The 15552-nt window shown below is 45.6% G+C and overlaps 2 protein-coding genes across 4 annotated transcripts in view; both read right to left on the bottom strand.

The window, feature by feature from the left end:
* Window positions 1-2086: 2086 nt before the first annotated feature.
* ANHX (anomalous homeobox) lies at window positions 2087-15518 on the bottom strand. 3 transcript variants are annotated; one of them, XM_075041696.1, is made up of 9 exons: window positions 15359-15518; window positions 13484-13757; window positions 12718-12842; window positions 12392-12515; window positions 10972-11158; window positions 10361-10493; window positions 9803-10086; window positions 5436-5523; window positions 2087-3536 (listed from the first exon to the last, which is right to left on the bottom strand). In XM_075041696.1, the coding sequence occupies exons 1-9, from the start codon at window positions 15376-15378 to the stop codon at window positions 3299-3301; spliced, it is 1473 nt and encodes a 490-aa protein (XP_074897797.1). In that variant the 5' UTR covers window positions 15379-15518; the 3' UTR covers window positions 2087-3298. The 3 variants fall into 3 exon arrangements, with proteins under 3 accessions (XP_074897797.1, XP_074897799.1, XP_074897798.1); XM_075041698.1 differs by lacking the exon at window positions 5436-5523; XM_075041697.1 differs by lacking the exon at window positions 13484-13757 and having other exon boundaries at window positions 15359-15483.
* DEPDC5 (DEP domain containing 5, GATOR1 subcomplex subunit) overlaps window positions 15419-15552 on the bottom strand; it is a 49076-nt gene continuing 48942 nt past the window's right edge. Inside the window, exon 43 of the mRNA XM_075041693.1 lies at window positions 15419-15550. Coding sequence (XP_074897794.1) covers window positions 15474-15550 — 77 coding nt within the window. The 3' untranslated portion in view covers window positions 15419-15473. The remainder of the gene's footprint in view (window positions 15551-15552) is intronic.

Below are 15552 nucleotides of genomic sequence, written 5' to 3' on the forward strand. Positions count from 1 at the left end.
GACCAATGTGAATACAGTATGAAGAACTCCATTACGCTGTCCTTCGATGACTAATTCCACCTAGCAGCACAGGCGGAGAAGGCCAAATGCTAAGTAAACATCACTGGCATTCAGCAGAGATTCACTTCATCTCTTCCTCTACTGCACAGCTATGCATCCCATCTGTTCTAGCTCATGGATGGGGAAGCAGCAGCCTACCTCTGAACCCTGCTCAGCCACCTGTGACTCAGCATTGTCAAGTCCTGTGAGATCATCCGTAGGCACAGCTTGCAAATTCTTGTCCAAATGCAATTACCTCCTCAAAAGTGTTTTGTGCAGATTCAATATCCAGGTGGCACAGGGTAAAGATGCTAGTGGGCCAGAATATACTGTACTTCAACCACTTGACTTTACATCTCTTAAAGAGAAACACTTTTTAATTTGCTGGATTTCACATATCAAGCTTTGAATTATCTAACGTAAGTTTCCAGAAAAGTAATAAGTTATTTCATCTGGGAAATGACCTAGAAAATTCAATTGTCCTCCAGAGAACAACTGCGCCAAATTTGGAAATGAAATTCATCAAGTGAAGTGCAACAGAAAAAGCTTTAATTCTGCTTTAGCTGCAAAGCCTTTTTCAGATTTAAGTTCGGAAAAGACACTTGTCATTCTAGCACTCCTTAGGAATTCTGGTGAATTGATCCTTTTCTTTTTAATTAAAAAGCCAAAACAACTGTTATTGAAGTATTAAAAAGCTTACAAGGCCTTAGGACACTGGTATTGTTAAGATGGTAGAACAAAGGTCAGTTATTTCCAAAACCTAAATACCTGCACTCCCTAGCATGGGTTGTTTTGTAGAAAATAATCTACTTAATTTTGAATGACAGGTACCTAAAATTTCTATACAGGTGGAGTAGTGTTAATCTAATCTTTACCATCTTCCCTGGAAGGGAACAGCACTAAGTATTTGAAAGGAGCTGAAATATGTCTCATTGTAAGAGAGGCATCACTCCTCTTTACTCCAATACATCAATCTTCAACATCAGGGAAATGGAACCACCCTGGCTTTCATCCACATGTATCACATACCATTGACTAGCTAAATCATAGTAATCGCAGTGACATGACATATAATTAGGGGTGAGAATTAAAAGTACCTTATTTGGGATCTCATACAAAAATCTATCAAGACCCGGTGTAAATTTTGCTATCGGGCTGCTGCTTCTGCATGAAAGCCGTTTCGCTGTTTGGCACACGGCAGCGCCTTGTTTTCTTTCCACCACAGGCCGCAGAGAAGACGCAGCTCTTCACCACCACAGCGCAAACGCCTAGAAAATGGATTTTACGCAGCGTGGCTGGGATCGCGGTACCTTTCGCCTACCGTCAGCAGCAGCAGCAGTGCCGGGTGTAGCTGGCTCCTGCCTCGGAGGAGTTACTTTTCTCCCCTCTCCCACAAAAGCCCTGAAGCTCCCTCAGCGCAGGCGGCCGCGCTCGCTGCCCCTCCCCACCCCGCGCGGGCCGCCAACGGTCGCCGCGCGCGCCCGCCCCGCTGTTGCTACGGCTCGGCGGGAGGCGGCAACCAATCAGGGGACGGCAGGATTATATTTGTCGCTGTTGCTACCGGCGCGGTGAAGCGGCGGACCAATAGGGAGGAAGCAGGAAGGCGGCGCGTGGCCGCCACAGCGGCGGGAAGAGCGCGTGGCCATGTTTGTCACAAGCGGCCACTGCGCCGGCCGAGCCGAGAGGGGCGGTGAGGCGGGGAGCGGGCTTGTGGGGAAGGGGCGAACGCGTCCCTCACGGGTTTCTGGGAGGGCAGCGGTCACCCGGCACCTTTCCTCGGATCCACCCAAGGCCCCATTGCTGAAGAAAATGAAAGTGTCAACATATGCATAACCCTTCCAAACGCTGCCGTTTTGAACACAAAACCTCCGACAACAAGAAAATGGCTTTCCCTGTGAGATCCACCAAAATAAAGGAAGTATCTGGGTCTCAACACCCACAAGTGTGCCCAGGACAGCTGGTGCTAGGGTTTTAATATATAATTAAATACCACGTGTGAATAATCACACCCTTACCTTGAAAAATGAACCTTAGAGAAAGAGTCATTCATAACCTTTATTTGCTAACTTTATTACAAAAGGTACTGGAGACTCTACTGCCTGTATATCAGGGCTGGAGTTCCGGCAAGGATTACCCCTTTTGCAATACAGATTTAAAAAACAGCAGTAATACTTAGGGGAAAATACCCAGAAGACTGCCCAATGACTTGCAGCATTAGTTTTAAACCTGCATCAAGGGTCTGCTTTGCTGCTCATGCCCCAGTGCTCTCATACGCAATTCTGCTTTTTAGTCTCCAAGAGAAAGGAAACAGGGCTCCTGATCCCTGAGCAGCGTGAGATGAAGGAGTGTAACAGGCAGCCTTGAGGCTGGGTTAAGTAAGGAAAAGTACTGGGCAAATGGAACAGAGTTGCGCATGCTCTCCAGGAGAGCTGCAGTGAAACTGCTTACCCCCGCGGAGTAAGCAGCCTTCAGCCAAACACAGTATTAGCCCCACACTTCCTACAGCGTGTAGGAAACAGAGTCTGCACAACTCACACTGCTTTACAGGGCACTTGTCTGAATAGGATGTGCTCACCTGCTGCTGCCTGCTGTCAGACTGCTGCAGACCACCTGAAGGGTGACACAATTGCCTTGGCAGTTTCAGTCCATCTAGGTCTGGGGACTGAAAATGGATCAAGAGGGTTCAGCAGCTCCCACCTCCTCCATTCATCCTTCTTTCCCAGGCAGTCTGAGTTGCAGGTAGTATTAAATACCGACAACACTGATATGCTGTCCCCCAGTCCTGCAAGAACATTGACTTTAACACTGAAAATTCTGCCATGCTCCAGTTCATGTCATCTGTGGCGCTACAGAGTATGGGACGCTCCAGAAGTTACACCTAGCAGTACAACAGAAATGCAGGGATAAGAAATAGCAGTATTTACCAGCACTTAGCCAAGACCTTATTTTCCAGGCCTGAGAAAAAGTTAACTAATATCCAACCGCTAGGCAATGTAACTAAATTTTACTCTTTTTGAGTACAGGAGCTTCATTTACCTTCATGATGTTATGAAAGACTCAGATCTGACCAGTGCTATGGGTAGAAATATGTAACTGCCACAGAACCAGTGACTTGCTATTTTTAACATCTACAGTGCAGCTTCAGACTGCTCCAGTAAAAACCTACAATCCACAATGCACCTTTGGTTTCTTCTATCCTTTGCAAAATCCTTAATAAAACTGTAACTAAAACAAACTTTGTAACCATTAGAAAAAGTCTTCATCCTTCTACCTCACTCTTTCTATTCACCTCCATGTCAAACCCCTCATTCATTAAAAAAAAAAAAAAAGAAAGAAAAAAAAAAGGAAAGGATGGGGTGTTTCCTGGAGAAGTGCAGACCACATTGAGCATCTCTGCAGGCAGGTCACATTCGTCCACTGGCTGAGAATTCAAAGAGCAGCCATGCTGCCCAGAACGTGTCACTGGATAATGGGTCAGCAACTGGATCCTCCAGGACCTGAAAGACACAGGAAGGAATCAAAGCTTCACCACATACAATCTTGAATGATGCCGTTGCTCACAGTGGAAGAGCTCCTTTGGGCAGCCATGCAGTGGCACAAGATTGTGCGATGGGAGGAAATGTCAGTGGTGAGGGCTGTGTGCATGAAGTGACAAAGTCCTTGTTCCCCTCTAAGTTCAGGACGTGGCTGTAAAAATTACAAGCACAATTAGTGCACAATTCAACTCTTAGTAATTCAGAGAAGAGCAATTCCCTTCCCTTTGCCCAAGGCACTGGCTCCTATAAAAGCAAGTAAAACAGAGGGTAAAACCAGAATGAAATAATTAAGAAGGGAGTGATCACCTGAAGAAGGGAGCTCTGTTCAGGGAGAGAAAGAAATGTTTCCAAAATTAATTAACTTTTATTTGTTTGTTTGCTTGTTTTGTTTTTCTCTCATTTTGGCTCTGCTGGGATGCATTACCTATGGAAAGCAAATTGAAAGTCATGTGTGGACAAAAGGAAGTGTACATCTGCACCCCTGTGGTTCAGACATAGGAACCTAACATCTGCATATTCCTGCAAGAAGCCTAGGGCAAGTTGATTCAGCAAGAAAAAGAGTGCCCAGGAAGTCTGTAGAATGCTGTAAGATCATTTACCCATTCCAGCTCTTCCTATTCCTACAGTGCACATTAAAATATGCAAGAATTGCTTTTCTGAATTCCTGAACCGAGTAATTATTACAAACATTTGAAGAAGTCCCCTTTTGACATCTGCAGGCATCACATGGTATCTTGCTCCCCAGCCCACATTGCACTGAGTGTCATGTTTCTATACCATTGCAAAATCAGTGCAAGAATGCAAAACAGCAAGATGAAAACTCTAGCTACAGAGACTGCATGCTCTGGAAATCTTAGAAAAGGCTCATTCATTATTAATGCCCAAAGCTTTCCTGCTCGTCTGGCTCACATTATGGCTGGTAAAAAGGCCACTTTCCAAGATACAGATCTTTATATTGATGCTTTCAAAGGCTCAAAAGAGGTTCTGTTACTGCCCTCAGAGCTGCAGCCGCTTCCTATAATGAGGCCAGCAGATATGGTCTTCTGCTTTTAAAAATCTCTTAAAAAGGTTTTCCCCAGCAGCTTACACTGCAAGAGAAACACAAATGGATAACTGATCAGTAGACCAACACATGTGAAGCCAAAAAATAGCTCAAGGTACAGTTTAGATAGGGCTTTCTTGGGTCCTATTTTTAAGTAACATTTAATTCACAGATGTGCTTCCACCCCCTTGAAAGCACCAGATTTCTAACTTCTATTCTCTACTGCCTTAAAATCACTGTGAGAAGGCATGCCGGCTGCATCCAAATCATAGGAGTAACTTCTTTTATCATTTCTTATAACAACACTGCTCTGCTATCAGCCATCTTGGAACACTGCAAAATCCCTTTTCCTCAGCAATAACACAGACTTGGAAATGAAAATTACATGACAGATTTTAAGATGTCTGAGAGAGTAGAGTCAAATTCTGCAGAACCCCTCAGAGGGGAGGACCCTCAAGCAGCCATTTTCCTGTCATCTTCTTTCCACAATGCTAGGCAAGTCCTCCATTGCTCAAAATTTAAATGACACTTTGGATCTGCACAGGTTGCTTTGGCTATCGTTTCAATGACACATTTAGTAAAATCAGGGTCTGATAAACAATCCAAGTGGAAAAAACAACAAAAACACCTCTCCTCCTAGCATCTGCTGGATGCTACCCAGGGAATGCTCAGTTTGCTCTGAACTGGATTCTGCTTAGATCAGACATATTTCATACTAAATACAATTTGAGATTTGACATCTCCTGTGTGAGAGCTACAGCTGGATAGTGTGTATAGGGCTGAGCTCCTTTCTCTGAACATTAGGTGCGTTCTTTTACCTGGCTTTGTCCCAAGGCTTGGCTTTGTTCCATGCAGGGTGCAGAAACAGGTGGGCACTGAGGCTTGCCAAACACAGTCTGACAGGAACTGGAAGAAAATATGATATACAAATGCATTTGTATTTATGCTCTACTCACTACTTACTGTAATGTTTTGCAGCAGGACAAGAGGGGCTGTTGGCAAGACTATTCTTTCAGCAGAGTTCTGTTAAGCTGTCTACAAACCTGCCCCATTTCTCAAAATTGTTATGGCCTGAATATACAGATTCTGCCCTGGGAGGACTAGCCTGACCAGGAGTAGTATAGAGAAATGACATCTCGATTTGCAACTTTCCTTATGTCCTCAGGAAACTCTCCATAAACAAGGAGAAGTCTACCAAAATGTGTCTCTCCTGGAACATATTTTAAAAAACACAGATCTTCAGAGTCAAAACAGATAAACATGTGGCTTTAGACATAGCCACAACATTGGCTACAATTCTATTATAGCTTTTCAAGGCTGCCAGTTGAGACTCTGGGGACATAGCTTCCCTGTCTGCACCTCTCCTGGGGGCTCTGCCAACATCTCGAAAGAGGTCACAGTCTGCGGGCACTGGGTCAAGTAAGAGACACTGGGTACTTGACAGTGGGATGTTCTCTCCCTTTATCACCAACTCAAAAGTATCTATACTCCAGCAACACTGTCCATACCACACCCAGAACAGCCCAGGGTATGAAGGGCCACACAGGCCCAGACCAAAGGTGCCAACCAACAGAGCATAGGAAAAAAGTACAAGAAACAGGGCAAGTGGTCAAGTTGCCCTTCCTTGGAATACCCTCCAGGTTCCAGCAATCAGTCTTGGGACTCCTCTGCTGGAGACTGCATTCAGGCAATTACATGTACTAACGACAAATGGATTCAACCCCCTGCCCCCCAAGAATTGGTCTCATCCTTTTTCATAGCCCACTTGCACTGACAGGCACAATGCCCTTAGCAAAAAATTCTGCGATTTAATTAGGCTACATGCCAAAAAGTAGCCTCCTCATGTGCATTTTGAACTTGCTATCTGCCAGTGTCAGGGTGCTGGGTTATCCAGAGTAGAGAGCCTAACAAGCAGGCAGATTCCTAGCACTCCAAGCTGGAATCCCAAAAATGCAGGCAGAAGCAGTAAGCTGCAATGAACATCTCACCACTGATGTTTTCTAAATCAATATGCTGGCTCACAAATGGAGTCTGTCTTGCTCCGTAGAGTTCAGTGTGCTTTTCTGTTTGAAATGGGAGGTATGAGAGAGTTATATTCTGCATGAACCATTAGCTGGGCTACGTTCCACCCGTCCCAACTCGAGGAGTGAGGAGGATACACCACGACTATCTGTAAAAGCGAGCATCTGTTTGGTGTCCACAGGGACTTCCAGTTCGCTAGCTGGATCAAATTCTCCTGTCAGGCAGCAGGAGCAGATGGAGACAGTCAGCTTCCAGCCTGGTTCCCCCTCACACTCCCACCTCACAGTCCTGTAGATCATAAGAGGTTTGGATACAGCCCAAATGCATAGAACCGACTGTAAAAAGCCCATTAAAGAAATCAACAGGAATTGTTCTAATAAGCTTTCAGGCCAAGTCCTTTCCAAGGAGGCACCTTTAAAAATGAGACAAGCAGATTAAGGGTCCTTTGTCTGACTTGTAGTTCCACCTCTGCACTTACAAAGCAGGGAGCCACAGGTGCTGGCAGGGCAGTGAAAGCATAACACTAAGTCCACTCCAGGTGGGTGACCTTGGCTAAATAATTTCCTTCTCTGTGCTTTACTCTTATCTGTAAAGCAGGGACAACTTCACTGCCCTCTCTTTCCAGGATAGCAACACTCATTCCCAGATGAGTGATGCTCATTGCAACATTACTGCTAAAGATGACTCTGGTGACACCATACTTCTCTCTAATCCGGTAACTCTGTTAGAGGGCTCTGCCTGATAACAAAAGTGATCCTCATTCATTGCCGTTCACTGAGCAGTGATCTTACCCAAGACTATCCACACAAGGTCTCGCAGCTCTCTAGAGAGAAATTGCAAAAAGGGCCTAGATGAAATTGCAGCCTAAGCATCACTCATTTCTAAAGAGATCGATGTTCCATAGCATTCATGGTATTTTGGGGAGTTCAAGGTTTTTGGGGGAGCTGGACCAGGCCACTAAACAGGGTTTATGAATAGAGTTCCGTAACTATATCCTCACCAGAAGGTGTCAAGGAAGGAGCAAGTCCTGCCCCTGCCAGGAATACGATAAAGGGTGTGTGGATTCCTGGCACAACTGACATACCCAACAAGGAGACATTCACCATAGATTTCTCCTACTGGCGGAACATATTTTAAAAATAAACATGAGCTCACTCTACAGTCAGAACATACAATTTTAAATCCAGCCAAAATGTTGCCAGCAAGCCTCATTGATCTTTCATGACCTTTAGCCACTGTTTAAAACTGTGAATCCTAAAACACAGACTGAGGTGGGTTTACAATGCCCAGACCTGGGTTCTCCCCAGCAATTCAGAGCGAGGAGACTGACACAAATGCGAACTGTAGGCACCAAGCCAACTGGGAAACAGGGGTAAAAGGCAGAAATGTTTTTAGCAGGGAACTGGGAGGTGAAAACCCACTGATCTTTATCTCCAGTGAATCACTGCCTTCCCTTGTTGCTTGACAAGCCACAAAGCCTGTCTGTGCCTCTGCTTCCTCATCTATAAAGTGGGAATAAAACTGCTTCTACCTACCTCTGACATATTATTGACAGTATCAAGCAGAAGGGTTATGAAATGGGGCTACTGCTCCTGCTCTGTCTTGCAGATCAGTAAATTAAAGGAACTTTGTAATGTCTGTTTGGCAGTTTTTATTTTTATGTAACATTATGGAAGTTGTATAACATACGGAAGATGGCACAGATTTTTGTTGTTTTGCATTCTGTGAATTTATCTCAAGTCCCAGAGAAAACCCGCAGCCTGAAACATTTGTTACAGGTGGAAAACAGAAAGACAGAACAGTGCCTGTCTTTCTCTCTTCCAATTTGGAAAGCTTGCACTATGGAATAATCTTGTCATGAGATTATGAAGCTACAAAAACTATTTTAGGATTAAGTATGGGCCCTACCAACCCAGCCCACAGCATCAGCTCTCACTGGATCAGTACAGGCTATGATTTTCTGCCAGAAAGAGAAATGGGAAAATAGCTTAGAAGCTAAACCTGCTTTAAAGAGAGGGGTTCATATCTTTTCTGATGAGGCTGGCCCCGAATCTCCGATGTGCCACCACTGTAAAACACATATACATTTATACAGCTTTTCCTATTTCCACTGCACAGATATAAATATCTGCAAAATATGATGGACACAAGGAGAGTCAGGCCCCTGGAATGAGATGCATCACTACACTCTTTCTGCAACCCTCTTCAACGCAGGGATCAGGACAAGGCTAGATCCACAGCATCACTGTTATTCCTGCCTTTAAGAAGCCCAGTGCTTTCCACTACTTTACCTGTGGGGAAGAATAGATTCCAGAGTCCCTAGCTGTCCTTCTCTAAGGATGAAGCTTTCAACCTCTAAATCTGACTGCTGACTGAGTCTTCCTGAACTGGCCTCAATACAGCCACCTTGAGGGACTCTGCTCAAGGGAGCTCTGACACCTGCTGAAATAAATGCTCGTATTAAAGACAATTACAGATAACATGATCCCAACCTCTGACCTAGCTATTCCTCCCCTCCTTGCTCCACATTCACCAGCGGCTGGGTGAATGGCAGTCACAGCACTTTGTTCTGTGGACCTACAGCAAAAGCAGACGGACATCTCTTATGTATCCTATCAAGGCTATTCTGAAGAACAGGGAGAAGAAAAGAGATGGTGGGAATGCTGAACAAGACTGGACAGGAAGGAAACAGAGGAGAGAGAAAGAATAGCAGGAAGGAGGAAGGAAACTGAGAATGTGTTGCTGAAGACAAGCACCATGTCACAGTTAAAGAGTTCCCAGCCTCTGCTCAGGCAATCTCTTAAGAATGACAGGCATTTAAAAACCCCAAAGCTTGCAAATTGACAAGGTGAGCACACAACACCTGAAGGGAATCTTCCAATGGAAATGCTAAAAGAAATCCACCTTGCTGGAAAAGTACTATCTTACGGAAGCAGTTACTGTTTAAGCAAAAGAGTAAGTAAGAATGTCTGTTTCAACACCTTAAATCAACAGGTTTTCTTCATTGAGCTACTATGGGAGCAGAACTCCAGAGCTCAAGATAAGCCCTGCTCCCATTTGTCATGACATTGGAAGCCACGTAAGTGAGCAAGAGTATTTACAACAAAGGCAAGAGAAGCTTGAAAATTCTTAAGGTCAACGATCTGGGTGCAGTTTTACTAACCTTCTATACTTGGGGTCCACATCGAACCAGAGACTCCTCTGGCGCTGCAAGGGGCCTGCCACATGGCCAGCCGTTCATCTGGGAAGGTAAGGGACCCACAAGAGCACAGGACAAAGTTATCCACCTGGGGGCTGGCATCAGAACTGCTTGCTACTTCTCTGGGCTGCAGGATAGCAGAGTTAAAGCAGGTTCCTGGTTCCAGCATAGCCTCAGTGCAAAAAGCTACAGGCTGTTCAGTGTTGTGAGTGGTCCTTCCTTCATACAGCTCACTGCTCTGCATAAAGCTGTAATGATGGAGAAAACAAATCAGCCAGACATACTGCTTTGCAAAGAGGGAGGACGCCCCCAGCTAAATCTTCGAATCCTGCCCTTGACAGCTGAGACGTGAACTGCTAGATGCTCTGACTGCCTGATGCTGGGCATGGACCATTCCCATCTATGGAGTCACAACTCCTAAGTGATGTCCCCTGGGAACTGACATGAAAGTCAGTTCCATGAACAAGTTTAAAGGTTGCTTCATCTCTGAACTGTCACTTTAAAGACCTTTTCATACATCACCTGGATTCCAGCATCTTTAAATAAGTTCCTTCAGGAGGCTTATCCAGATCTGCAGCTGACTGCTCCCACCCTGGGTCACAGGGCACAAGGGTTATCTCCATTTGCTCAGAGCCGATGCCTACACAAGATCCATCTGAAAGGTGCAGGCCAGGCAGGTGAAGGAACACTAGTTACTCCAAAAAGCAATGAAACAAGTCTAATTTGCCAAGTGTAGCAAGACCCTCTTATTCCCCGTGACTGAAGTTTGGTCAAGATTCTGTGAAGGGGCGTGGAAATACTGGGTTTTACTGGAGTACTGCCCTGATACCAGAATCTGAGAGCTAAAACCTGCTGCCTCCCATGTACTTGCTTTCATTTGGTGCCCCTTCTGAGATGGGAATCTCTTCACCTGTCTTTGCACAGGCATTACAAATGTTTGCTCCTTCGATGGAGTGATAGCCTCTAGCCAAACAATGAGGCACTCCACTGAAGTAGAGTCCTCCAGTGTCCACTCGATCCATCAGCATATAGATGCTGTTCTGGAGAAGGAGTATCCTTCCCTTCCTGAGGGAATTTAAAATTGGTTTTCAGCTTTCTGGACCACACCCTAAGCCCATTAGGAAGAGACAAACCTTCAGTTTGTGAAATGTAGGATCCTTTATCCTGCTGCTCCTTTGTGTGGTAAGTCAAAGCCCTCTCAGGACATGAGCTGTTGAGCTTTTCTGTACGAGGGAGACAGGATTTTTGACGTCGTCGATAATTTGCAAACCAATTATAGACCTGTGTTGGCTGCAGGTTCGTGTCCCGAGCCAATTCTTCCTGCAAACCCAGGTGTAGGGAGAGATCAATGGAAAAAGAATAAACCACATCCGAATAATCAGGCTTTTCCCTTCAGTTCCAAAAGCAGCCCAGCAAAAGAGCTTTCAAACACAAGGACATTTGTTCACTAGGTCTCCGATAAGTCTATGTGGATCTCATCGAGACCAATTTATAAACTCAGAAGAGTTGTTGCAAAACACACTCCACCCTGCTCCCCTAGTCAATTTGTTTGCTAAAGGAAACCATATACTGCTATTTTATATTGCCGTATTTAAATGTAAAACCTCACCAAAGCATGCTCTTCCCACAGAACGACAGCTTCACATCACTAACATTACACTAATGCATTTACCACATTAAATAGTTTTCACAAACTGTGAGCAGTATAAACCTCTGTATCACGTTCACAGAAAAATTTCTCCTGTATTAAACTGTTAAATAATAGATCACATAAGTGAAGAACGTATTGGGAAAGTAATGCATAAGTGATCATTGTATCCTGACCTTTTATCATGCAACCTCATTATGCTCCCAATTCAGATTGTTTTTTTAAAATGAAAATTCGGAAGTTGTTGCTGCTTTGTGGAGAAAGTAAGAAATAAACCATCTTCACATTGCAGAACTATTCCCCAGGCCATTCTGCCTCATATAAGAAGGGTGTTAGAAAAATTGCACACCACAGAGGCAGACTTTAAAGTCTGAAGCCTTCAACTTGCAAGGTAGTAATCAACAAGGATTACTAAATTAGTTCACATGTCACTTTCATTACAAATACATCCCTGTCCAAATAAGGTAGATACATGCATACATCAACACAGCCTATCACGTTTTCAAACTCTGTGAATTTAATGTGATAAGACAGTACAAAATATATTCTGGTAAGCAAACTGCAATATTGTACAGGCTATAACTCATTCAAGTCAGAACTATTTATCACTGTAATACAGCTCTTCTGAGCGATGGTTGTTTTGCTGCCTATGCTCAATCACTACATAATTAGAATGGTTAACGGCCCGGTGAGGAACTTATTTCCCCTGATCTATTAGTCCAAAGCAAGTGAAATTACTTAGCGTGAACTTGAAGATTTTTTTAAAGAAACCTTTAGGAAAAGATCAAATATGGGAAATCGCAGCCTCACTGGGGCTTTTGAAAGCAAGAATTTAGAATGAAACCAGGTATAGAGTTCTGCTTTTCTGTGACTAAGAGACTTGATTGAAAGTAGCAAATCCCTACCCGCTGTTTCTTGTTTGGATTTGTCGTCACCTCTGCAGCAAACCTGCGCAGTTGCTGGCGTACTTCATCTGAATAGTTTCGATTCTTCAAACCTTCAGGACAAAGGGAAATAGGTGGAGGATTCCTGTACACAGGAGAAAACAGGATTAAAAAGGACCCAAAAAGAGTCATTCACATTCATGGGAATTTTCTCACATTGCCACAAGTGGTCAAAGTGCCAAGAAAAACCTAGCTCCAAGAAGCAGCCATCCTGAGATGCAAAACCAGCCCCTGCATCTGCTAACTACAGCAGAGAAAAAAATTTCCATTTGCCCGCACCATGGTACCTCTTCCTGCAACGGAATTTCTGCAGTGGTGTCAGAAAATCCGTGTGGTGTTTCTCCATAACCCTCTGGTAGTGAATCTCATGCCAAAGTTGCACCAGCTCCTCCTTCTCTTCAGCCTTGCAATACTAAAACAAAACAGTATATAAGCAAACTCTTTCCAGGTAGTCAGTCAGGCTCTCTATAAAGTCGGAGAAAACCCTCAACAACTAGAAACTTACTCAGAGATTCTTACTGGTTTGACAAAGCTAGTAGCATTATCCAAGCATATGGCTCGCTGTACTTTCTCTAATGTACACAGGGAGTTGCCTGCCTAATTCCTTCTTTTCCCCTGGTGAAAAGGGCTGCATTACCAGATCTAGAGACCAAAATCCCTCACCTTGAGTGGTGCCCTCCAGCCTTCCTCACATCTTCCCATCCTGGTAAGCCCTCTAAACTTGGCCTCCCTAAAGCTTTTATGTCCTGAGCCTTAAGTTTGTGAAAAACTCCAAGAACCACCACACTAGAGAACAAAAATCCTGCTTTCACAAACTACAATCAACCCCCCAATCCCCCAATTACCTTCTTCCCCTTGACCGATGGATAGTAACCACCTACAGCAAAGGATTTATCCTGTGTTTCAGGTCAACTAACATACAGATATCACCTTCCACAGCCGTACGCCAGCTGGAAATGCTCCACGTGCTGCAGTTCAGGTACCTCTGCACTAACTACTATTTTTCTAATAATGATTTTTGTCTCCATGAAGAAACAAAGAACACATCCCTACCTCCAGAAGTCTGCAGGCTGTGTCATGCTGCCCTTTATGCATATGAACGAACACGCAAGCTCGGACAACATGGATGTTAGTGAGAAAATACATCTTGTGTTTGCATCCCATCATGGCCCCAACCAGCTTCTCCAGACTAGGAGATGAGCTCTGGAGGTCCTGGCAAAGCTGTCCTGCTAGATCCAGCAGCTTGGCAGGTGGGGGGTCCTTGTTTTTATTCCTATTTAACATGGCCATGAACCGCTTCATCCTTACGTCCTGTTGGAAGCTTCTTCTATGCAATGCACAAAGTTGTGGTTAGATAAAAACTATTACCTCCTATTTTTAGCTTCTATAGTATGCTTTTTTGTTGTTTGTTTAAAGGAAAGAAATTCACTGTGCTGTTAAAAGCAGCCTGAGGACCTCAAAACACTTAAAATAAAACCAGACCTAAAGCAGCCCTGAAAGGCTAAAGCCACACCAGGTTTGTGGTTGAGAAAACTGAGCTCAAAAAGACACATTAAACTTGCCCCAAAACTTGGAGACTGAAGGAGGAGGCCAAAGCAGGAGGGCTGCTGTGGGGACCCACACGCTGGGCTGGCCCCAGTCTTCCCCGCTTCGGTCTGTGTGCACAGCTGGGGACACTGGGGTGCTGCAGAGCTGCCAGCACCCACCCCCCCCCCCCGTGCCTCCAGACCCTCCGCTCCTGTTCGGATCAGGTACCCCCATAACCAAATCACGATACGAAGCTTTACATCCTCTGCTTACAGATTAAAACTACCAGAACATGAAGCCCAGAGACATTCAGGTGAAATTAATGAGTTTTTTTCTCCAAAATGGCATAGGACAGGCCAGGAGCAGCCGGCAGCTACAGCCAAGTGTAACTCAAATGACTGTCGGGACTGTTTTTCGCCCACTTTCCTGGGAAAAGGGGGCCGGCGCGATGCCCGGTGGGTCCCCTCGGGGACACCCCACCCCTGGGCCAACTCCAGCCCCACCGGACAAAAGGAGGAAAAGCTGTTAAATACCTGCGAGGTTGAGGAGCACGGACACCCCCGGCAGCCCCGGCCCCTTCCTCCCGCGGCGAAGCCCGCCGGGTCCCGGAGGAGGGCGACGGGGGGTCCTTCCCTCCTTCCCTCCCTCCCTTCCCTGCGCAGGGAAAGGCCGGGCTGCGGGACCCTGGGAGCGCAAGGCCAGCGCTGCAGCCAGCCGAAACCTCACCCTTGTCCACGGCCTCCTGGGGGGGAGGGAGGGAGCGAAGAGCTTTGGAGCCCTTAAAAGCGACCCCGGTTTGCAGGTGCGGAGCCTCTAGTGGCCTCCGGGTCCTTGCACGGGGGGGTGGTGGTGTTGCAGGTCTGCCCCTGCAAGCCACCCCCACCACCCCCCCCCCCCCTTAAATTGCTTTGACAAAGCAACTGCTACCTGCACAGCTACTTCCATAGTAAAATAATGTAGAATAGAAGGCAGCAAGTTGCTTTCATAGTAGAGAGTATTTTTGAAGATGTTAACGGGGATCAGGCGTGCACTGGTAATTTTGACACGCTGAGATGAACTGAATGGAGAGGCATGCAGCTCAAACCCACCTTTTCTAGGTGGGTGCTAATAACAGATGAGTCATCCAGACTCAGTTGAGGGGATAAAACTGAAGCAGCAATGATTTTTTTCTTGAATCAGGTCTGAACACCACTGTGAATGTGTCAGCCCTCTGCTGACTTCAATTTAGCGAGGACAGATAACAATAGTAACGATCTCGCAGCAGGAGTCAACAGCCCCCCCACGCACAGTGCTCCCGGGTGCGGGTCCTGAACCCGCTCTGAATCCACACTTAAATAACTAGCTCATGCCCAGGCCATGCGCCATATACGAGCTTCCTCTGCAAAGACAAAGACTACATACTTGAGCGTAGGCATCTTCATTTTGCTGCATGCAGACCTATCCTAAAAATCTGGTCATAATCCTCCTTGTTCCTCCAATCGGCAGCATCTCGTGTTCAGTCGCCCCCGAGTTCTCCTTAGGCTTGGATGCTGGCCTTGCAGGACAGTAACTGGCTTCTTGCTCCTGCTGCATGACACTGTTCTAGATCCAGAGCT

This window comes from Buteo buteo, chromosome 11, assembly GCF_964188355.1.
Source record: "Buteo buteo chromosome 11, bButBut1.hap1.1, whole genome shotgun sequence".
Taxonomy (NCBI): Eukaryota; Metazoa; Chordata; class Aves; order Accipitriformes; family Accipitridae; genus Buteo; species Buteo buteo.

Coding starts and splice junctions, on each gene's coding strand:
- ANHX (XM_075041696.1), bottom strand. CDS start 15,378: ATGAAGATGCCTACGCTCAA. Junction 13,758..15,358: donor ATGAAGATGCCTACGCTCAA/GTATGTAGTCTT, acceptor TGCATTGCATAG/AAGAAGCTTCCAACAGGACG. Junction 5,524..9,802: donor GTGGACCCCAAGTATAGAAG/GTTAGTAAAACT, acceptor ATTTTCTTCCAG/TTCCTGTCAGACTGTGTTTG.